Source organism: Terrapene carolina, unplaced genomic scaffold (assembly GCF_002925995.2).
Source record: "Terrapene carolina triunguis isolate 2854851 unplaced genomic scaffold, T_m_triunguis-2.0 Scaffold62, whole genome shotgun sequence".
In the NCBI taxonomy this organism is placed as follows: Eukaryota; Metazoa; Chordata; order Testudines; family Emydidae; genus Terrapene; species Terrapene triunguis.
In genome coordinates, this window is record NW_020664413.1 from 37,939,570 (window position 1) to 37,964,488 (window position 24,919).

Sequence of the window (24,919 nt, forward strand, 5' to 3'; positions counted from 1 at the left end):
ACAGCTACTGGAAAAGTCTGTTAACGTGTATGGGGATGGAGCGGAAATCCTCCAGGGACATCTCCAGAAAGCTCTCCTTCATGTACTCCCAAAGGCTTTGCAAAAGGTTTCTGGGGAGGGCTGCCTTATCCCGTCCGCCATGGTAGGACACTTTACCATGCCAGGCCAGTAGCACATAGTCTGGAATCATTGCGTAACAAAGCATGGCAGCGTATGGTCCTGGTGTTTGCTGGCATGCAGACAACATCCATTCCTTATCTCTCTTTGTTATCCTCAGGAGAGTGATATCATTCACGGTCACCTGGTTGAAATGGGGTGATTTTATTAAGAGGACATTCAGAGGTGCCCATTCCCGCTCTGCTGAACAGAAATATTCCCCGCTGTTAGCCACGCGGTGGGGGGAGGGGTGAAGTGATCATCCCAGAGAATTGGGTGGGTGGGGGAGGGGGGATAGTTGGGTTTGTGCAGCCCCTCCTTTTACATTGCAAACCCATTTTAAATGGCCAACCCAACGGGTGCTTGGTATGGGAAATGAGGGAGCTGCTGTTTGAAACCATTCCCACATGTTATGAAGGTTAAAAAAGCCAAAAGACTGTGGCTTACCATGGCTGCCTGCAAGCCGAATTCTGTTGCCTGGCACTGCGTGAGTGATCTCTCACACCAAACCGGCAGGCCCTCAATCTAAGAGGAAAAATGCGACCTTGTAACGAAAGCACATGTGCTGTGTAATGTGAACAGCAAAATTTAACGTGAAAGAGTGTACCCATTGTTCTCTAAAATGTGTCTTTTTAACCACCACTCCCTTCTCCTCCACCAGGTGCAAATGTTTCTCCCTCGCAGAGGCTAGTGAAGATTAGAAGGAGAAAACGGCGGACTCGGGATGATATGTTCTTGGAGCTCCAGATGTCCTCCCATGCTGACAGAGCACAGCAGAATGCGTGGAGGCAGACAATGTCAGAGTGCAGAAAAGCACAATATGAACGAGAGGAGAGGTGGCGGGCTGAATCGTGGGCGGAAGGGAGCAAGTGGCGGGCTGAAGAGGATAGGTGGCGTCATCTTGCTGACAGAAGGCAAGAGTCGATGCTCCAGCTGCTGGAGCATCAAACTGATATGCTCCAGCGTATGGTTGAGCTGCAGGAAAGGCAGCAGGAGCACAGACCGCCGCTACAGCCCCTGTGTAACCAACAGCCCTCCTCCCCAAGTTCCATAGCCTCCTCACCCAGACGCCCAAGAACGAGGTGGGGGGGGCCTCCGGCCACCCAGCCACTCCACCCCAGAGGATTGCCCAAGCATCAGAAGGCTGGCCTTCAATAAGTGTTAAAGTTTTAAAGTGCAGTGTGTCCTTGTACTTGTCTCCTCCCCCAGCCCACCCGGCGCTTCCCTCCTCACCCACCCCTCCCGGGCTACCTTGGCAGTTATCCTGTTTGTGTGATGAATTAATAAAGAATCCATGAATGTGAAGTAACTATGACTTTATTGCCTCTGCAAGCGGTGCTCGAAGGGGGGAGGGGAGGGTGGTTAGCTTACAGGGAAGTAGAGTGAACCGGGGTGGGGGGGAGGGGGGGTTCATCAAGGAGAAACAAACAGAAGTTTCACACCGTAGCCTGGCCAGTCACACAACTGGTTTTCCAAGCTTCTCTGATGCGCACTGCGCCCTGCTGTACTCTTCTAACCACCCTGGTGTCTGGCTGTGCGTAATCAGCAGCCAGGCGATTTGCCTCAACCTCCCACCCTGCCATAAATGTCTCCCCCCTTACTCTCACAGATATTTTGGAGCGCACAGCAAGCAGCAATAACAATGGGGGTATTGGTTTCGCTGAGGTCTATCCGAGTCAGTAAACTGCACCAGCATGCTTTTAAACATCCAAATGCACATTCTACCACCATTCTGCACTTGCTCAGCCTATAGTTGAACAGGTCCTGACTACTGTCCAGGCTGTCTGTGTACGGCTTCATGAGCCATGGCATTAAGGGGTAGGCTGGGTCCCCAAGGATAACTATAGGCATTTCAACATCCCCAACGGTTATTTTCTGGTCTGGGAAGAAAGTCCCTTCCTCCAGCTTTTGAAACAGACTAGAGTTCCTGAAGACGCGAGCATCATGTACCTTTCCCGGCCATCCCACGTTGATATTAGTGAAACGTCCCTTGTGATCCACCAGGGCTTGCAGCAGAATTGAAAAGTACCCTTTTTGGTTTATGTACTCACTGGCTTGGTGCTCTGGTGCCAAGATAGGGATATGGGTTCCGTCTATCGCCCCACCACAGTTAGGGAATCCCATTGCAGCAAAGCCATCCACTATGACCTGCACGTTTCCCAGAGTCACTACCCTTGTTACCAGCAGGTCTTTGATTGCGTTGGCTACTTGGATCACAGCAGCCCCCACAGTAGATTTGCCCACTCCAAATTGATTCCCGACTGACCGGTAGCTGTCTGGCATTGCAAGCTTCCACAGGGCTATCGCCATTCGCTTCTCAACTGTGAGCGCTGCTCTCATCCTGGTATTCTGGCGCTTCAGGGCAGGGGAAAGCAAGTCTCAAAGTTCCATGAAAGTGCCCTTACGCATGCGAAAGTTTCGCAGCCACTGGGAATCGCCCCACACCTGCAACAGATGCGGTCCCACCAGTCTGTGCTTGTTTCCCGGGCCCAGAATTGGCATTCCACGGCATGAACCTGCCCCAGTAACACCATGATTTGCAGATTGCTGGGGCCCGTACTTTGTGAGAGGTCTATGTCCATGTCAATTTCTTCATCAATCTCATCGCCGCGTTGCAATCGCCTCCTCGCCTGGTTTTGCTTTGGCATGTTCTGGCTCTGCATATACTCCAGGACAATGTGTGTGGTGTTCATAGTGCTCATAATTGCCACGGTGATCTGAGCAGGCTCCATGATCCCAGTGCTATGGCGTCTGGGCTGAAAAAAGGCACGAAAGTATTGTCGGAGGGAGGGAGGGAGGCGCGAGTGATGACATGGCTTACAGGGAATTAAAATCAACAAAGGTGGCTGTGCATCAGGGAGAAACACAAACAACTGTCACACAGAATGGCCCCCCGAAAGATTGAACTCAAAACCCTGGGTTTAGCAGGCCGTTGATTTCACGGAGGGAGGGGGAAGCAAATGAATACAGAACAAATCTGGTCCATCTATCTTTTACATCTTAGGCTGGCAGCATACGGTGCAGCATGACTGATAGCCATCGGCATCTTCTGGGTGCTTGGCAGAAGATGCTGCATTACGACTGCTAGCCATCATCGTCAAGACGGTGCGATAGGACTGCCGGCAGGACTGAGTCTCCAGGAGACAAAACATGTCTGCCCAGGAGCCTCTGACCGAACTCACTGAGGAGTACGACGACGATGGATACCAGTCATACTGCACCGTCTACTGCCAAAAGGCAATTAGCTGCTGCTGTGTAGCAATGCAGTACCACGTCTGCTGGCACCCAGATGACATATGGTGATGGTGAGCTGAGCTGAGCGGGCTCCATGCTTGCCGTGGTATGTCGTCTGCACAGGTAACCCAGGAAAAAAGGTGCGAAACGATTGTCTGCCGTTGCTCTCACGGAGGGGGGGGGGGGGGCTGATGACATGTACCCAGAATCCCCCGCCACAGTGTTTTTGCCTCATCAGGCATTGGAATCTCAACCCAGAATTCCAATGGGCGGCGGAGACTGCGGGAACTGTGGGATAGCTACCCACAGTGCAACGCTCCGGAAGTCGACGCTAGCCTCGGTACTGTGGACGCGGTCCGCCGACTTAATGCACTTAGAGCATTTTATGTGGGGACACACACAATCGGCTGTATAAAAACGATTTCTATAAAACCGGCTTCTATATATTCGACCTAATTTCGTAGTGTAGACATACCCTTAGATAAACCTTAAAGCGATGGTTCTCAAATTGTGGTTCACAAAGCACTTGCTGATGTGGTCCATGTAGAGCTGGCTCTGTGCATGATGTTGGCTCTCTTACTTGTTTCCAACTGCTAAATCACAGCTAAAAATACATTTTCATAATATTACTTTCCTATGTAAGCAGTTGCTGTAGTTTCTTTAGGGATATTATGATTGGGAAGGGTGGAGGTCCCCAGGATCAACAGTGAGAGATGCTCCATAAGGTGCTCTCTCTGGTTGTAATACACACCATGGAAAAGTGCCTTAGAAGCCCTGTTTTAGTATATGATACAAAACTTGCCATCTGTATTTTACAGTCCGTAATAAGCTCCTCAGCAACCTCTAAGCTCAGGGGAGCTGCAGCTAGGGATGCTGTGGATGCAGAAGCCCCCCTGGCTTGAAGTGGTTTCCATCATATACAGGGTTTACAGTTTTGCTCAATGACTTTCAGTACCCCCACTATAAAAATTGTTCTAATGCCACTGTGTAAGCTAGGCTCGTATACTTCTTTTTGCTCTTACATCTTTCTTTCAAGGAAATGAGGAATCTTTGAGATACCAGGATATACCAAGACAGAGTAAGCATGAACCACCTTTTCTGTAACTTCATCTGCTGACTCAAGTCTAAAGAACATTCTACATTGTGTGAGACTTGAGTGCCAAAATGGATAATAGCTGTGTAAATAGCTGAACTGCTGATGAAGAGTTGGGGCCTGATTTTTTTTTTATCAGAAATGCTGAGTTCCTGCAGCTCGTATAGGCTTCCGTTGGAGTTTTGCGTGCTCAATACCTCTGAAAATCGGGTCCACAAGGTACATCTTGTAAATGCACAGCACAACAAAACTGAAAACAGCCTCTGAATGTCTCATCACACTTACAAAGCAGTGCGCTTGAAAGTAAGCGATGTTTGCACAGCAGCACAAGCACAGGTTGAAGTTGAAAAGAAAATGCATGTTTATTCAGGGAACACCCAAACTAGGCAACCAGGTGTTGCTGCTAGCAAGTCCATTATTGACATGTCTGAGGCTTTCTTGGTTCAATTTTCATAACTGTTTATTTTTTACCATTCTTGATAAAGGACCACTGTTATAATTTTATTTCCCTGTCCTACCATATATGGTGCTAAAGTTTTGTAACTGTTAAACCTATTGGCTGCGTCTCTGGCCTTTGCTTTTTACAGTGAAACATGATGAAAACTGCTCACTGTTCTCCCACTTATAAACTTCTCCATATTCACTTGGTGTGAGCCTTAGTCTCCATGTATGAGAGCCAGGTCCTAGGTGAAGATGACCCAATGCACTCATTTGAAGTGGTCAGAAATAAATAATTTTTTCATACATACCAGAGAGTAATATTGGATGGATTCTGAGCACAGGGGGTAACTGCATAAGCCCAAGTTACATTTTCATCTGCACAAATCGTACTTGGTGAGACTGAGACATTTGTTGATTGTGACTGTGATGTCTCAGAGCATTGATTAGCAATCAGGTTTTTTTCTTTTCACATATTTCCCCCCCGCACATGTAGCAAGGAAACATTAGCTATTGTCAGCTGAGATCCAACTGAGTTCTAACAACTAGAAATGGGAGAACTCCTATTGCCTCACTTTCAGTCTGCAAGAATATCAGGGTCTCAAAAGTTGTACTTGAGCTCCAGCGTTTGCCTCATGTTCTGCTTAAATCAGACTGAAAAGAAAAAAGCAGGGGAGAAAACCGTGTTTGTGTAAGGAAATGGTTTTAACTTTGGAGGCTTAAGCTCTCAATCTTCAGTTAGTTTTGTGAACAAATAAGTTGTTCTGAGACCTTGAAAAACCATGAACTCCATGCAGTTTGTCCGTTCCTACTCACCCTAAAACGTAATACAGTATGGCAGTTTTCCCCTGTCCATCCCACATGTGGAGAAAGAGGGAGATCTGTATCTTTTTATGAATATCTCATGAATTTCAGTTTACCTCCTTGATACTACTCTGTACGTACGTATGGAGTTAAACCAAAGAAGCTGTTTGGGTGTTCTGAATAAACATGCAACTCCTTTTGAACTATGGTCTGTACTACTATAAAACGTTTTAACAGATTGGTGCTCTTCCCAGTGAGGTGACTCTCTGCGTTTTCAGTTTATTTGAATAAACTGAAATCTTTTTGGGTGACTTATCTAATTGCACATTTCCTTTTTGATTAGGCTCGGGATTTAAGGAAAAGTTTTTACTGCAATAGACAGAAGAATTTTCTTATTAAAATTCTGCAAACTTATTATTTGAATTTTTGATAGTAACCCTTTTTGTCCTGCAATCTGCAGTTAACTGAGGGCCATGATGGTTTTATAACTGGAGTCATGTTGTTGACTTGTGTGTATGTTGACTTGACTTTGGCAACTATATATAGTGTTGCCAATAAGCTATTCAGAAGGGACTATTTGCTGCAGAGTTAACAATTATAAGGGGCACAAACTGTTTGCCAATATTTGAGAAAAGTCATAAAAGTACCATCTATAGGACGGAAGTGGTGTTTCTGTCCATTGTAGTAAATTGACACCTTTGAGAAAAGTAGCTAGGTTGATGGAAAAGTTCTTCCATCAATGGAAAAAATTCTTCCCTCAACCTGTTTCTACAGTGGTTCAGTCAACCTAACTATTCTGCACAACGCTGAAATTTTTCACACCCCTGAGTGATGTAGCTAAGTCAACCTAAGCTTTAGCTGTAAACCAGGCCTAAGTCACAGTCTGACAGCAATGTGGATGCTCACCCATGTTTGGCCAAAGAGTGCTATCAAAGCCTGTAATGAGAAATTCATCTGGACAATGCCAGCAGCATATGGTTTTAGAACTGAGATTTATCTTCCCAGCTGCTAAGATTTGCTTCACAGAGACTCCAAAACCCAGAACTGTGAATATAACTGTGGAGTTGGGTAAGGGGTTAAATCAAGAAAGAAAAATCAATAGTTCATTTTCATAGTGAATGTGCGTAGACTGGGTGATCAGAACATAACTAATAAAGCTTTCTCTGCACATGAGAATATAATATAATATATCCAGCAACTAGACATTTTAAGCTTTTTCAAATTGCTTTTGGGAAAGCAGTGCAAGCTGGCCTTTTCCATATTGTAAGTCCTGCCCTTCTGGGTACACACTTCAGAAAAGCAGCCTGGTAGATTATGTACATGGGTGTTGCCTTTTATTTTATCAGGCTCTTGGCTGAAAGAGAGAGGCCTTTTGTAGAGTGTATGAAGAAAAGCTGATGCAAAACCAAGAGCTATAACTGACAGGTTCAGACTTTTCAGGATATCTTAGGTAATAGAAAGTGAGTCTAGTTACAGCATGTTTCTGGCAGATAGGAAGTATGGAACTTGTGAAATCATGATCATTAGAAAAATGAAATGCAATAGCAGGACAAACCTAATCACTAGCTTCTCTTTGACAAATACAGCTCATAATACTGTTGACTTAATTTCAGTGGGATTGCTTGCAGAGTCACCTACTGGCACAGATTCCAGTGCCTCCTTCAAGCTACCCTCTAAGACTACTGTGAGGGAAATCTAAGCCTCTGCTGCTCTGGATCCCTGGGATGTTTCAAGCTTCTGGAGCCACTGCCCATAATCTAGGGGTCTGAAGGCACACTCTCAGGGCACAGACCTTCTGTCTGGCATCCGTTTCTGAGTTTTGGAACCCACTGGCTGGCTGCTCTGGGTGCCCTCCAGACTTCCAAGAACTAAAACACATTCTCTCCCAGAACTCCACCCAAAAGGTGTGAAAAAGTTTAACTCTCCCAGTACTACCGGTTCTTGTGTTTGAATGTTTCTGTTCTAGAAATCTCTCATCCTCTTTCTCATTAGGTGGTCTGTAATAGATCCCTACCATTATGTAATAGATCCCTACCATCCCTACCCCTTTTATCGTTACCCAGAGGCTTTCAGCTGGTCAGCATCTCACCTCCTTCTGGACATCAGAACAAGTGTATAGATTCCTGATGTAAAATGCAGCACCTCTTCTCTTTTTCCCCAGCTGCTGGTCCTTCTTGAACAATAGCTAGCCTGTTCCAAAGTCAGACAGATAGAACTGCACATAGGAAATGGAAACATGCATTTTAAAAGGAACTTTTGAACCAAACAAATCATCTTTGTAGTTTGCCAGAAAAATATAGTTTGTGCCAAAATACTGTATCTGCCAGGTCCCTGCTCTTTGAGTATGAAATACTTAATATTTAACTTAATAGATGGCAATCAAACTTGTTACTGTAGATCAGTGGTCTCCAACCGTTTTATGCCCAAGATCACTTTTTGAATTTAAGGGCAATCCAGGATCTACCCTGCTCCTTCGCTGGGGCTGCGCCCCTTCCATGAAGCCCCACCCACTCCATCCCCCACTCGCTCTCCCCCACCCTCACTCACTTTCACTGGGCTGGGGCAGAAGTTGGGGTTCGGGAGGGGGTGCAGGCTCTGGGCTGGGGCCGAGGGGTTTGCAGTGTGGGAGGGGGCTCTGGTCTGAGCCTGGGGCAGGGGGTCGGGGTGTAGGAGGGGGCGAGGGGTGCAAGCTCTGGGAGGGAGTTTGGGTGCAGGAGAGGGCTCTGGGCTGGGGCAGTGTTGGGGTGCAGGAGGGGATATGGGCTCTGAGAGGAGGGTCAGGGCTGATGCAGGGGGCTGGGATGCAGGAGGGGTTTCAAGGTTCAGGAGGGGGCATAGGGTGCTGGCTCCTGCCGGGGGGCACTTACCTCGGGCAGCTCCCGATCGGCAGCACAGTGGGTCTAAGGCAGGCTCCCTGCATGCCCCAACCCCACTCACGCACATCAGCACCTCCTCCCCATCACGAGCTGGGCTACCCCCCCGCACCCTGCCAGCCAGTAGTGCACCACATAGCCACCCCGCTCCTGGGAGGGGCCAACACGCCTTTGTGGCCCTGTGTTAGCTCACAATGCTGAATTTACATGCCAACAGACAGGCAGGTGAATAAACATCCCTTGTCTCATAGGCAACCTGTTTCCCACTTCTGCTGTGATACAGAATGTAAGAACATATCTTCAGTATACATACATAACTCCTTACCTAGTATTTGTATATGCCTTTCACAGACTATGGTAATGACCAGTGACCCTGGCTTTCATTTAAGACCTCACATGACATTCTTTGGTGAACCAGAATGTACATATCAGAATCAGGATATTCTTGTAACCTTCTGGCCATTTGGCACTGAGGGGTTTTTGGGTAAGAGTGGAGATCTGCAAAAGATCCTTAGAATCCATATGCAATCGGCTCTTTGAATGAATGTGAAGGCGGAGCATTTGTTTTTCAGATTACTTTATTTGGGCACAGAACCATTGGGGTTGACCCTTTCTATACACCAGAACAGAAGCTAGTTTGCCTTCCCTAGTTTTGCTTTGTGGTTACTTACCCTGCCCCTTCCGGTGCTGTCCATTTCTTCTCCCATTCCCTATGACACAATCTGCTCTTTGGAGAGAGCTGTGAAAACCATAATCCTTTAAACACCAGGGCTTTAGAAAACAGGTTAGTGATGTATCTGGGAAGCATCTTTACACTGATAATTTGAAAATACACCCATGGAGTCATAGAATCATAGTACTGGAGAGGACCTGAGGGGTCTTCTAGTACAGTCCCCTGTACTCTAGGCAGGACTTCACATATTAATGACCTAAACATACCCATTGGTACAAACTGTAAATGGTGTTTATCCTTGTAGAAAGAGTCGGAAAGCAGTTCTGCACTAACATAATCACCTGTTGGATTTTTGGAAGATCTTGGGTGTTGAGGGGGGCAGGAGGGCTGATCTCTTGATGATATGCCATATAACTCATGTGCATGTTAACAGGAATTACGCAAGTATACAGAGAGAAGAATGGACCCCACTAGGTATGTAGGCAGTGACCTGTACTGTTTGTTTTCATCACTTCTGAGAGTTGAATTTAATCATAAAGCAGAGATGGTGTCTGTGAAACTAGCATTTCAAATAAAACTTCTGTGTTGTATTGACCAGCTTGTTTTAGTAATGTTGTGTGAGTTGAGCTGTCTACCTTCGTTTTTAAAAAGCCAACAACAGTCAAGTATCAGAGGGGTAGCCATGTTAGTCTGGATCTGTAAAAAGCAAGAGAGAGTCCTGTGGCACCTTTAAGACTAACAGATGTATTGGAGCATAAGCTTTCGTGGGTGAATACCCACTTCGTCAGACTCATGTAATGGAAATTTCCAGAGGCACGTATAAATATGCAGGCAAGAATCAGTCTGGAGATAACGAGGTTAGTTCAATCAGGGAGGGTGAGGTCCTCTGCTAGCAGTTGAGGTGTGAACACCAAGGGAGGAGAAACTACTTTTGTAGTTGGCTAGCCATTCACAGTCTTTGTTTAATCCTGATCTGATGGTGTCAAATTTGCAAATGAACTGAAGCTCAGCAGTTTCTCTTTGGAGTCTGGTCCTGAAGTTTTTTTGCTGTAAGATGGCTACCTTTACATCTGCTATTGTGTGGCCAGGGAGGTTGAAGTGTTCTCCTATAGGTTTTTGTATATTGCCATTCCTGATATCTGACTTGTGTCCATTTATCCTTTTACGTAGTGACTGTCCAGTTTGGCCCATGTACATAGCAGAGGGGCATTGCTGGTACATGATGGCATATATAACATTGGTGGACGTGCAGGTGAATGAACCGGTGATGTTGTAGCTGATCTGGTTAGGTCCTGTGATGGTGTAGATATGTGGGCAGAGTTGGCATCGAGGTTTGTTGCATGGATTGGTTCCTGAGTTAGAGTTGTTATGGTGCGGTGTGTGGTTGCTGGTGAGAATATGCTTAAGATTGGTTGTCTGTGGGCGAGGACTGGCCTGCCTCCCAAGGTCTGTGAAAGTGAGGGATCATTGTCCAGGATGGGTTGTAGATCACTGATGATGCGTTGGAGACGTTTAAGCTGAGGAATGAGGACTGTAGGTGATGGCCAGTGGAGTTCTGTTGGTTTCTTTCTTGGGCTTGTCTTGTAGCAGGAGGCTTCTGGGTACACGTCTGGCTCTGTTGATTTGTTTCCTTATTTCCTTGTGCGGATATCGTAACACAAATTTGCAAATTTGACACCATCAGATCAGGATTAAACAAAGACTGTGAATGGCTAGCCAACTACAAAAGCAGTTTCTCCTCCCTTGGTGTTCACACCTCAACTGCTAGAAGAGGGCCTCGCCCTCCCTGATTGAACTAACCTCGTTATCTCCAGACTGATTCTTGCCTGCATATTTATACCTGCCTCTGGAAATTTCCATTACATGCGTCTGACGAAGTGGGTATTCACCCACGAAAGCTTATGCTCCAATACATCTGTTAGTCTTAAAGGTGCCACAGGACTCTCTGTTGCTAACAACAGTCAAGACATTTATAGGGACAGTGCTCACTTGGAGATAGATGCCTGTAATGATTTGTCTCTGAATGGGTTGGAACAGTGCTTTCACACGCACAGGGCCAATCCTGTTCCTACTGAGGTTGATGCAAATCTCTCATTAACTTCTGGCACAATCTGCTCTGACTATACACAGAATGTTTCCCACTTGACTTTCTCCCTGTGATCTCTTCATGGTTATGGGCTGTTGCCATCTTCTAAGTCAAATTGTTCATAAATGCCTTTAATATAGAATTATTTACAAGTGTTGCAAGAATGTCATTGCCCCTGCTTATGCTGAGAAAGAGGTTTGAACTTGGGATCTTCACTGCTAAAAGCATGAGCATCTACTGCTTGAGCTCAAGGACTAGATTCCTTAATTGGCAGCATTGGCAGACATGCAAACTTAGGGAGACAAAGACTCAGACTCAGTCTCCTGCTGAAGGTTATCCAGATGCCTCAGTCAGGATCAGGGTCATATTGTGCTATGGTAGAAATTGTCTCTGCCCAGAAAAGCTTAAAATTTCATCTGATACGAAACCAGTGAGTGTGGCAAACAAAAGGAGCGTATTGCCGGGGGGAGGGAGAGCGGGTAACACAAATAGGATTAAACTATGGTCTGTAAATTACCAGTAGTCGCCAGAGCTCTTCTTTCTGGTCAAGATAATTAAACTCTTTGAGAACCAAGCACTGGGCGTGTGGGAGAAAAAGGATTCAGAAGAGAATCACTCTCCTCCATCGCGGTCTGTAGAGTGAAAGTTCAGCCACTGCAGCACTTACCTTCATCACTTTCCTAATTTTGTGTTACTTGTGTTTATGCTGCAATTTTTTGAAAAGGACAGTGGGGCACAATATCCTACACTGTTCCTAGTAATAGCAACCTTACATTGGACAGTTGTGGTGGATGAAGGTAACCAAAATTAAAACTGCTGATACCTGTGACTACTTTATTCAGCCTATTTGTAGATGCAGGTAATTTGTTACCCAGAAAACACTTTCAATAATGCCTTGTGGTCCTTTCTAACCCTATCATTCTATGCTTCCTCCAGTCCGCATAATGGTGATGAGGCTGGCATCATTAACATAATCCTGTCACTTTAAAAAAGAGCATGGCAAATACAGGGTGTGTGAACAGGATTTTCTTTCTAGTATGTTAATTGGATGTTTTCCCTTTCAGTTTGTTTCACCCAGTTTAGTGATTGGTCTAAAGTTGATGTAATGAATCACTGAATTTATATTTCTTATAGAAATATATTTATAAAATTTTATTGTCTCTTGGAAAGTACTGAGACATGAGCAAGGTAAAGACATTCACTAGAGCTGGGAAAGCATCCAGTAAAGTTTGGTCAAGATATAAAGTGGTGAGGGGTATTAACAAATAAACTTTTAAAATAATCTCTTTGATATGCGGTTTTCATCTTAACTGCAATTCCAACTTCACAAATGATGGATATGTTTACATGAAAAAAATAGGGGGGGAAACTGAGATAGTTTTGAGTTCTATTTGTGTTACCACAGTTTTCATTAAAGTTATAAAGGATTCTGCAAGCATATAATGCTGCAGTTCCATCACACTCACTTGTTAAGTTTCTCAAGTGTTATTGATGAAAGCAGAAAGAAATGTATATTAAAATAGTCTTCTGGTTAGTATTACATATAGACTGTTAAACTGGAAATCTATTGCTGGTTTGTTTGATTTGCTTGATATTGCAGTGGTTGTTTATAATTTTTTAAGCACTTCATTGGACTAGGTTTGATGAAACTAGGTTGCTTCCATTTATCTATTTGAAATTCAGACTTTTTTCAATGAACAATGATCAGCAACAGTTCCCCCTAATAGTGTCTGGATGGCCAATTCCCACCTCCTCTCACTTATTAGCAATGTATACATACTGCAGATGTGTGTTTAAAAAAAATTAAAAAATCATGGGGCGGATCCTTCTCTAGCTGAAATCAATAGGAATTTTGCTGTTGTCTTTGGCGGTGGGGGGAATAGTATAGTTCCCCATATACTTTTGGAAAAACAAATAAGTTTTGTCTCCATAATTCTGTCTGAATAGAATGATTATTAGTGTTGTACAGCATTACTCTGTAAAGTACTTTTAACCATAATGAGCCATGGCTTCAAGCACACACAAACAACACACTGGTTGGCAGGGATTGAATTTGGGACCTAAGCACTAAGAAACAGGTCTCTTTCATTTGAGCTAAAATGATACCTCGGTAGTGGGATTCAGTTAAATAGGTGTTCTTTCATGCAGACCTGGAGTTAAAACCTTGCTCCTCCAGTGCCGTAGCCTTAAAACATGTATGTTCTCTTCAGATTTGGACATCAGGTTGGGAGAGTGATGGAGCAAATCCATATATTGTAAGCCAGCTGATGATCAGTGTTTGAGGTTGGAGGAGGAAACATAGTCATGACCAAAGGCACCCAGCTCAAAAAAAGTAGTTGAATTATTGGTTCAACTAATGGCACTGTTACAGGGTCTCAGCCCTACCTGTGAGACTGACACTTTGTTCCGCAGATTGGTAAAATGAAGGAGGTCTGGTGACTGTGGCTGGGGAGTGGTGAGGTCAAGTAGTCTGATCAGGCCTGGGTTAGATAAAACAGAGGCCTGTGGAGAGCCAGAGGGAGGAGGCCTGTGGAGAGCCAGAGGGAGGAGGCCTGTGGAGAAGGCAGAGCTCTTCTTGCTGGTCAATATAATTAAACTCTTTGAGAACCATGCACTGGGATTGTGGGAGACAAAGGATTCAGAAGAGGATCGCTCTCCTTCATAGCGATCTGTAGAGTGAAGGTCAGAAGGCCAAACTCTAAGCAAGAAGTCCTGGGAGTTACTGCTGGGAGAGCAGACCGATAGGGCGGAGAGGCTGGGCCCAGCCTGAGATTGGGGCAAAGAACCTTCTTGGTTTGAATTCCATTTGTTTTATGCCCCCTTGTTGGCAGGACTTAATTAATTGGACCCGATAGGGGAATCCTGTTCATGATATCTTGGAGTGTCTGGTATGGAGTAAGGTGCTCTTTGGAGAGGGGAAAAAGAGGCAGGGCTGCTGCAGAGCCACCCCAGTCCATGAAAGTGGAGCTATGGAGGTGGCAACCTGGCCAAAAGCACAAAAGTAATAATTCTCTCCATTAGTTTTAATTTGGAAAACTCAAATTCTTAATTACTGGGCTATGATTAGAGTTAAGGGAGAATAGTAGCCTTGTATTCAGCTAGGAGGTAACAGTTCAGCTTTATTTAGCATAAAGCAAACTATGTCCAATGATCCTTAACAGAAGTTTTGCCAAGGGTGATATGGTAAGACTACTATTATTAGTTCATTTAATTACCTTGCAATTTCATTGGCTAACAGAGTGCCCCGGGGTAGTATAATACACACACAAACCAAATGAATGTAGACTAATGCACCATTGAGTCTGATTCTGCAACACTCTATCCATGTGGAGTAGTAACTTATTTGCATTCACGGTCCCTTTGAGGTTATTTGCCAGTAATCAGCCCTAAGTCTGCACAACTGAAATTGTAAAAAGTTAAGGTTCTGACAGCAGTGCTAACTTGCTATACATCTTATATATTTTATGGCTTACATTTTATGACATAAATGGTAATATATTAAGTAGAAAAATCCGTTACAGAACCTGAACCTTTGAGTCTCTGATGAGCACCCGCATGTTTCTCCTGTTAACTCAACAACCTTCAAAATCAGACTATATTTATGAAGGTGTCTAAATATGGATCTAGAAGCCTGACTGTAGGTACTTGTGTTTGAAAGGTTTAGTCAGAGCCATTGTGCATTGAGGGGGAGCTTGCAATAAATAGGCAAATCATCCTCAGAAAAACTCAAGAACTCACTTAAACTCCATTTTCACAGTAAGCATTTGGTTTTTAATCTTTATTGTTTCCCCTGCCAAAATAAACATCATTATTTTTTTTAAATCCTCTTTTGTTCTGGTTCCTTGGGAAGAAGGGGTTTTGCTCACCAGCAAAAGAGCTAAAATAGACTCCAGAATGCACACAGCTGCAGAAACAATTATATTTCTCAACATAAGCTCACATTTATTTGTTGTTGAAGTTCCTTTTATTAAAAAAAAATGTAGAATAAGTAACAGTCCAATGACTACTCAAATGTAAAAAAGGGATGATCAGTCTGTAATGATACTCACGTGCATCCATCAGAACTCATCTAGGCAACATACAATCTGTTTCATTTGGACTGCCTCAGCCAGGATGAAACTCGTTCTGGTGCATAAGGCCCAGCATCACTAGCTTTGTGTATCTCTCATCGTTAACCAGAGATTGAGCTTTACTTTGTGATGGTAGTACAGTAATTTCTATTATGGACTTCTGCTATTTAAGAATGGTATGCAGAGTGAGTAGAGTGCATTGTTCATGCATTGGGATGCTTGACTTGTACCTTTACAGTAAGTTTTGCTTGATTTATTGAACTAAAGATTAATTGAACGTTATTAGGAATAAAAGAAATTAAAATGTAAAGTTAATTGTTCTCAGCATGTTTACAATGACCTGTGCTGCAGTGCCTGAAACTGTCTTTTATCCCACTCTGCTGTGCTCTACAGGGCAGACATGTAGTGCTGCAGCATAGTTTAGTTCCAGCACATTTTAATACCTTTTTGGGCACTACTTGAAAATGCATTGTAGAATGTACCAATTGTATCGATCTAATCTACACCTGTTTCACTAGAGCCTGTTTATAATGTGCATGATTGTTTAACTGTCTTGTGCATCTGATAAGATTTACAGCACCATTCAGCAGTAATTTATGTAAGATGATTCAAGATTTTTCTTGGTTCATGAACCTGGTACAGTAATAGTCTCGAAGGACAAACAGCAGCTGCCTAGGCAAAAACCATTGAAAAATGTTTAGACTTTTGGGGACTACGCTATTGCAACCACAAGCTGATAGTACTTAGATACTGGATTTTTTAAAAAAAGGTAACCTGGAAAAGAAAATAAAGGTATGCTCTCTTTTTTGCTCCTTTATGATGTGTAAAGAAGACCTGAAGCAATTTTAATAGAGCTGGGAATTTTGTATTGATTTTTTTTTTTTTTTCAGCAGAAAATGCAGGTTCTGAAAAACTGAAATCTTGCAAACTTTTTCCCCATTAGGAAAATCTAAACAAAATATTATGTTTCAGGTTGAACTGAATAGAAGCATTTTAGTCTGAACCAATCAAAACATTTTTGTTATGGGTCAGTTCAACATTAATATATGTGTGCGTGAGTTGCCATGTTGCCTCATGTGAGTTCTAGTTTGGGTGCCATGTGCCCTCATTTTTTTTCTGTGGGCTGGGCTTCCAGGCTGGCCTACATCTTCCATGATTCACCAGGGTCTGACCTCTTGTTGAATTGATATGTGTTGTGGGAATGGCATGAGCAAAGAAACTCATGGGAAATGTAGTCTGGCCGGGGAGCCCAGCCTCTGGACACAAGGCACTCGAACTACAGCAAGTTGTAGCACATTATACCAAAGCAGGTCAGGAGGACACAGATTAATGTTGAGTTGAGCCAAAATTAAGCATTTCAATTCCAGAATGTCAAAATGTTTAGTTTTGATCAGAAATGTCAAAATGAAACATTTTGAAGCAAATTTTTGGAACTCAGTCCTGTGAAAAATTTTCTTTCAATTTTTCATCCTGATTTGGGAAAACAAATTTCCAAATACTGTAACAGAATTTTCCATTGGATGTAAATTCTGATTTTCTACCAGCTCTAGATTTTTAAATTTTCAGGGTTTTTCAAGGTCACCTTCTGTTGAAGCTTAACTAGCCATAAAGAATCCAACTTGATTCTCAGATCTAAGGCTGAATTTGCTTGGATGGCAATTAAGGAAAAATATTTGTAAACTGAGTATATTTGATATGAAATCATTAGATGATAATTGGAGAACCTCAGAATGCCATTGTTGCACAGTCAGTTTTCATAGAACCACCATGCTTTGAGAGAGAGACAATTTTTAAATGATCTACTTAAAAAAAAAAATAGAAAAATTGTCATGGTGTATGCCATCCTCCTTCAATAGTTTACAAATCAGATCTCTACTGACATATGATCAAAATAGCATCCCCTGATTCTACTCTTGTTGCTTCTCTCAAGTCTTAAGTCCCTCAAAATATATGATTTTCTATTTATCTCTCAACAGATTGCTGGTTGGAGCACCTCGGGAGAGAGCCTTTCCATCCCAGCAAGCCAACAGAACTGGAGGGTTGTATAGCTGTGACATTACATCCCCAGAGACGCATTGCACACGTGTCCTCTTCGATGAGAACGGTAGCCTCTTCCATATTTTTCTTATCAGATGTAGGCTTCAGTGGTCTTTCCCACTGAATATAGCATCTTTCTTTTTCTTAAAATCAGTGATCACAAGGAAAACTTAATTCTTATCCTCTTTAAATGCTTTTCTTATTTATTTTTTGAGTGAAAACAAGTCTTAGCTTAATTGCTAAAACAATATTGTTGACTTTGAATCCAGATGTTTTGCTTATGATCATGTTCTTCAGTGAGTGTAAGTTATATCTTAATTAAAAAAAACACACACAACAAAATCCTTTTTCATTGACATAACTAATCCTCCTCATCAATTAAGGTTTTGTTGTATGGGTAAAGTGTATAGACAGTGCCACCTAAAGGCTGTTTCAGGTACTGTATGGAGTTGTTAACATACTGAATTAAAATTAACGAGGAGTCCTTGTGGCACCTTAGAGACTAACAAATTTATTTGGGCATAAGCTTTCGTGGGCCATAACCCACTTTATTTTTCACTCCATGCAGGTGATGAAGTGGGTTATGGCCCACGAAAGTTTGTGCCCAAATAAATCTGTTAGTCTCTAAGGTGCCACAAGGACTCCTCGTTGTTTTTGCTGATACAGACTAGCATGGCTACCCCTCTGAAACTGGAATTAAAATTGTATGTTTATAATCAAAGCACAAAATGTTCTGACAAGAGTTAACCATAGTGTGTAAAACTGTGTTGTGATAATGCAGCTGATCCAGCAACGGAGAGTAAAGAAGACCAGTGGATGGGTGTAACTGTCCAAAGTCAGGGGCCAGGAGGAAAGGTGGTGGTAAGTCTATAGGACTTGAATATTTATTAGTATTTGCTTAGGCTTATGCTGCATGTTTTAAAGTTGTCTGCTTTTCTATACCTTTACAGAACTCTTTCTAGGTTTTGTTGCTATTAGGTTCCTAAACATAAGGAATTAAATTTTTTCCTAGAGGAATGAGGCACTGCAGATAGTCTGAAAGTTTCCCCCCCCCCCCCCCATCATGACAACTCAGAAAACAGCAGAGTTTTTGAATGATTTTCTAATTCTCTGAATTTTGAATTGGTTTGATTTCATGATCCCAGTAATCTAGGGTAGACAGTAGATACTAGTAAAGCATCTCTGTGGCTGGTGTTACTAAAGTGTGGTTTTAAAATGAAAGCATAAAGTACTTTTCAATTTTAAAAAAAATTTTATCCTTCAAATTCTTTTGTATGAGTTCGGGAGAAATGTCACATTTTCTTGGACTTGTTGTCAGTATTAGTAAATACAAACCTCCGTCTGAGGTTCACCATGGGTGAGTGATAACTACAAAGGAATTGATGGCCTCTAACAGTGGATCTGATGATTGTTTTCACTCCAGGATTGTGGAGTGAAATCACTTTTTGGAATTCTGCTTTCTGTTAAAGATGCTAATGATGATGAGTCATATACCCTTATTTTCAGTGGTGCAGAGGGAAGAAACTTGCATAAGATACCACAGAATGATGCCATAGATCTTTGTATCTTAATGCTCTTATTGCTAAATACTCTACTTATGGTAGTACAGTATATCAGCTATGAATCAGAAATGGGGGCATGGCGAGGAACCTTCCCCCATGATGCTATGCTCATGCAAAACTACCACTTCCAACCTTACTACCCTCCAGAATTGTTTGCAGTGGCGTTGTAGCCACCAGTTTCAGGATATTAGAGAGACAAGGTGGGTGAGGTAATATCTTTTACTGGACCAGCTTCTGTTGGTGAGAAGGACAAGCTCTTGAGCTCCACAGAAGAAGAGCTCTGTGGAGCTCAAAAGCTTGTCCTTTTCCCCAACAGAATTTGGTCCAATAAAATATATTATATTACCTCACCTATCTCGGCTCTCCCTTACCTCCAAAACTGTTTGTTAGTTAGTAATGCTGCTGGAGGCAGTATTACCTTGCATGGAGGGAGGGGCAAATTCACCTTATCATCAACAGGGAACCAGTGACAGCCTGGCTTCTGCACAAACCATGCTGCCATTTCTGGGAGAAGCAAGCATGCCCCCCGCCCTCCAACCTATGTGAAATATTGAGTATGTGCATAGTAGTGCTGTGATCTGCAAGGTTTCCAATAACTTTACATGGGTTAGCACAGCCTATGTGGTGGTGGTGTTTTTTCTTCCCGTCAGCATGCAGACGTTACAAGAGGATGTGACTTAACTTCTGAGTCTCTGTTGTCAATGTTCTTTGAGACATAAGTACCTAGTTTGTATGCTTATTGTTGCTAGGGGAGCATGTGGCTTATAGAGAATGGCCTTCTCATTATTTGGCTTTAATGATAATTTTGTAGGAAAAAAATACGGAAGGCATAAAATATTTTGCTTATCTACAGTATCTTTGTTTTTCTTGCAGACATGTGCACATCGCTATGAGAAAAGGCAATATGTAAACACAGTTCAGGAATCTCGTGATATCATTGGAAGGTGCTACCTGCTGAGTCAGGATCTCACTATTAAGGACCCTAAGGATGATGAGTCTGCTATGGATGGTGGAGAATGGAGTTTTTGTGATGGCCGACTGAGGGGCCATGAGAAATTTGGTTCATGTCAGCAAGGTGTAGCTGCTACTTTTACTAGAGACTATCATTATGTTGTATTTGGTGCACCAGGAACTTATAACTGGAAAGGTATGACCCTCTCTTCTCCCATTCTAGATTTTTCAGCATTTACCCCGGTTTTGTATATGCTAAATTATTAGCTCATGTCACATTAAAAACTTGTAAGGCAGAGGTCCCCAATGTATGGGTGCGCCCTCCTGATCGAGGCACAGAGGAACGTTTGGGAGGGTGTGGCAGGGGCCCGGGGCCAGCCCCCATGAGGGGTGGGGAGGGAGAGCCACCCAGCCCCGCTCCTGGCCCCGGCCCTGGCTGCCTGCCTGGGGATCCGCTTCCAGCCACAGCTGCTGGCCCTGCGCCCATGGTCCCAGCTGCTGGCCTTGACCCTGGCCAAGGCTCCGCTCCCGTCCCCTGCCTCCAGCTATGGCCCCAACTTTGGCCCCCTTACCCCGTCTGCGTTCCCCCCCTCCTGGAGTCGTGGCCCCACTCCAGGCCTCGGCTGTGGGCGGGCACGAGATAAAAAATTTGGGGACTAGTGTTTTAAAAAATTGGAATAGCTAATGGACGGATTAGATAAGTTAACATGCTGTTGTAGGAAACCCCTACCTCACTGGTCTTAATTTTCATGCAGGATTCAGTGCTTGTTTCAAAGGGTGGAACTTTCACACTGAGTGTGTATATACATATTTTTAGCATTATTTGGCCAACATCTCATTTTTCTGCATTTGAGCAATTATTCAGACTAATGTCTGCACTAAAACTTTTATCCTAACTGAGATCATTCTTTTGTGTTTGTGACATCAGTCATCTTCTATAGAAATTGGGGGTACCTTTCAACATGTTTAAAACCTGCAGCCGTGAGTCTCAGAGCCTGGGTCTTCAGACTCAGGGTGGGGGAGGGGGGCTCGTGCTATCATGCTAAAAACAGCAGTGCAGAAGTGTAGGCCCAAAGCCCAGGGAGGTGGGTGAGTTTCGGAGTCCAAGCTCCAGCTCGAGCCACAACATCTGGACTGGCTCGTCCGCCTATGTCTGTAGTCAGTCTCTGAAACTTGCTGCTGCAGGTTTTTAAAACTCAGTGTAGACATACCCTAATATATCACACATTCAGTATGGCAGGATCATGGGAAGATGATAGCAGACAGAGCAAATATTTAAACATTCAAGGGCAAATCCTTATGTTTTTACTCCAGTAAAACTCCATTGACTTTAATGGGTGTTTTGCCTGAGTAAAAACTAAAGACTGTGGCAACTGGCACATATCACCTAGCAAATGTTGCAAAACTCAGAAAAATAATGGATAGATTTGTATCCTTTGGTTTATGTTGAGAAATTTTCAAATGCCCGGCCTGGTTTTTTTTTTTTTTTTTTTTTTTTTTTTTTTTTAGGAGATTTCTTTTTGCACATCATTACACCAATAGCTGCAAAATACTTCCCTCCCCCTCCTTTAGAATGCCTGTCTGATTGTTGACTCCTGTTATACAGTGTTCTTTCACACACCTGTGTCTGGCACATGAACCATGCAAAATATTTGAGTTAAGCTCTGGCACAAGGTATACTTTTTGTGAAGACTTAATCTTCCAAATATCTGTTTCTGTCAAGAAAATTTAAACAAGCTGAAAGAGCATATTGAGTTCAGAGATTGCTTTGTTAATTGCAAAGAACTGCTATGGCAGTACATCAGTTTTATGAATATGCTTTCATATCATGGAAAAACATGTCTGTACTTGGCAAACTGTTAAATATGCCTAACTAAAGAGAAGCACCCATTTTGATTAGGTAGAGGTGTGAGATGTAGCTCTTTTTCTCTTTAAAAAAAAAAAAAGGATGTTAACTAATTTATATTATTGGCTGCATTTAGTGATAATTTGATAGTAAAATTACTATCAGTATTTTGAAATCTTGTGGATCTAGAAGCTTTCTCTATAATGCCTTTGCTGAAAGGGTGAAATGATATGCTGAGTGAAGAGGGTTGATGATCAGTTTATTCAGTGTTTTTGTTGACAAATTTAATAATGTATACCATAATTTTCCAGATCATTGCATGGCACCATAAAGTTGCTGCATCATGAGACCCATATGTATACAATACCATGAGATTTTAAAACATAACTTCAGGCTGTGTGCTATTCTTCCTCCCAATTCAAACATGATCACAAGGACAATGTTGCTAATGTCAATCAGGAACCATATATCTATTATTTTTCTCTCTTGTCATTCATCCATTTTTATTTTACCATTTCATTCCTTCAGGGGTGGTTCGTGCAGAGCAAAAGAATCAAACATTTTATGCTTTGGATATCTTTGATGATGGGCCTTATGAAGTTGGTAGTGAGAGTCGCCGAGCTGAGAATCTAGTTCCTGTTCCAGCTAACAGTTATTTAGGTAGGATTAAGCACAGATGGTAAAACTCTTCAGACTTCTTGAACACTCGCTATCCAAATGGTGTGCAATACCATAAAATACAAGCAGAAAACAATTATTTTATGCCCCTGTAAAATGCAACCCATATTTGGTCATTCACATCTTCCTCTACATTTACGGGCTAGCGTGAAGTATAAAATGATACTCCGTTGAGGTACCTATAAGAGCTACAAATGTAATGAGACATTTAAGAGCTGTGATGAGGACCTGCAAATTCTCAGTATGTGGTTATAATCACTCTCTAACAGTAAGTACTGTCTGTGGATTCATACTCCTAGATCACATGGCCACCAGCATGTAGAATTGGGAGCTGTAGTAAAGCCTAAGTTTCTGAGAATAACTGTTAAGTCAACATTGTGTGTGTGTGTGTGTGTGTGTGTGCTGAGAGCATAAACATTGCACCCAACTACCAGTCCCTTAACTCCTAAGGCTTCTTTGTACAGCTAATGGCTGTCTTAAATAACTCAAATACAACATGGCAATTACAGATACGTTTTTAAAAGCTTTAATCATTAGCATGGATTGACACTGATAAAAATGTAGTGTGATTTTCATGATGAAAAGCAAAAGAAAACTGTCCTGCTTAATGCAAACAATGAAGAAGAAAGGCCAAATGAGAGGTGCTATTACAAACCAGAAAGAATAAAGGCTGAATGGGATCTTTGAAAAACTGAATAATGTCAAGAGAAAGAAGTGTCTTTCTGCTCCAAATGCTGATTTGTGTGACACTTCTACACCAGTACTCTTTATGTTTGCAATGGGTTTAAGCACGTGCTAGTAAAATGGAGCCAGAAGAGCTGGTGATGGAAAGAGAGAGGGATTAATTCTTAGTATCATGTTGGGGAGAGAGCATTGCCAAGGAGAGAGCCACTTAGAGTGAAGAAATGAAAGTGAGAATGAGACTTGTTACAAGAAGAAATAGAACATCAGTTGCAGTTAAACAGGAATCAGATCAAGAATTTGTAGGTGCTGGGGACCATAAATAGTGATGGTAGAGAGATGAATTCATAGCATTTCTAAAGATCTAAATGATCCATTTGGATTGAGGCAGGAATGCCAGGGCTAGGGATGTTATGAAGGAGCTTTCATGCTGTTGTGAACAGAATAAGACTGCAATAAGCATGACAATAGTATTTTTGTCTTCCTGTTCATCAGCATTAAATTTTCATAACAAGGCTAATGTTGCATTTATATCCTGGAGGCTTTGTCACTCTAAAAACTCCTTTGCTTGATTTGACACGTCTTTGGAATCAAATTAACTTCCTCTTTCATTGGTAAGTACTGCAGTGCCAGCCTGGCATTAATTGGCAGTTGCTGTGCCCTAGGTTATATGTGATGTGCAGTTATTTTTTACTGCCTAACTACCATATTTTTCTTCTTTGATCTCTTCCCCCCCATATATGTTCACAGGTCTTCTGTTTTTGACAAGTGTGTCTGATACTGATCCTGATCAGTTTGTATACAAAACATTGCCTCCCAATGTAAGGGTGGACAAATCCACTGGTGTGATGATGAATAGCTACCTAGGTTTGTTACCTGAGGTGACAGTATATATGGTCTTGGTCATACCTTCTGTGTGTATGTGTGTGTGTATCCAGACTTTGACATAATCTTTATTTATTTAATTTCCCCCCCATTTCAAATTCATTCAAGTAAAAGCATGTAACAGCAGGGATTCAGATGAAGGATAGCTTATAAAGTAAGGGGCTTTGGAGAGGACTTGATCTGTAATGTAGCTCTCAAAATATACTGTAGCCTTCTTACCAAGCTTATCTGAAACTCTGTCTTATTTTTGTAATTGAGAATCGGAACGGCAGTGGTGAAGGATACCAAGAAAAGGAGACTGGGGGGCTTGATATTTACTTCCCTTCTAACCTAGATTTTTCCTCACAATTTGTATGACTTTTGATATTTAGATTTATAGCACAAATTCATGCATTATCTTAATATATGTATGCAGTAATTCTGTTAAAATATGTAAAATAATAATTCAATGTATTAACTTTGGAATTTAAACTGAATATTTAGGACTGCATGCTTTTTAAAATTTCCTTTATAGACATAATTAGCAAGTTACTGTGGATTTCACCACTACTGTATACAGCAGATTCTCAAATACTGTCTAACATCAACATAAAATACTGTGCTTGTACACTGTTTTGCATGTTTATAACAGAAAATAACATTTGTATGAAATTCATAAGTGTTCATTCTGTTAGAGGCTAAGTACTTAAGCTCTATTAAAGTGGTTAGATTTATTAAATTGGTTTTAAGTTATACATTTCAAAAAAAATATCCACCATAACCATGTGTAGCATCTGTAAAATGTACAGATGGTTGGTGTGTTTGCGTGCATTTACACGCACATTATAGACACATACAAAAACACATCCATAG

The 24,919-nt window shown here is 42.3% G+C and overlaps 1 protein-coding gene across 4 annotated transcripts in view; it reads left to right on the plus strand.

Annotated features, from left to right (window-relative positions):
• ITGA6 (integrin subunit alpha 6) overlaps positions 1-24,919 on the plus strand; it is a 64,897-nt gene that overhangs the window by 13,442 nt on the left and 26,536 nt on the right. For 2 of the 4 annotated variants that reach the window (XM_024210376.2, XM_024210457.1), the window contains exons 2-6: positions 17,404-17,531; positions 18,246-18,325; positions 19,900-20,173; positions 22,352-22,483; positions 23,933-24,049. In XM_024210376.2, the coding sequence (XP_024066144.1) occupies positions 17,404-17,531; positions 18,246-18,325; positions 19,900-20,173; positions 22,352-22,483; positions 23,933-24,049 (731 nt within the window). The remainder of the gene's footprint in view (positions 1-17,403; positions 17,532-18,245; positions 18,326-19,899; positions 20,174-22,351; positions 22,484-23,932; positions 24,050-24,919) is intronic. The other 2 variants (XM_024210537.2, XM_024210621.1) reach the window with 1 other exon arrangement.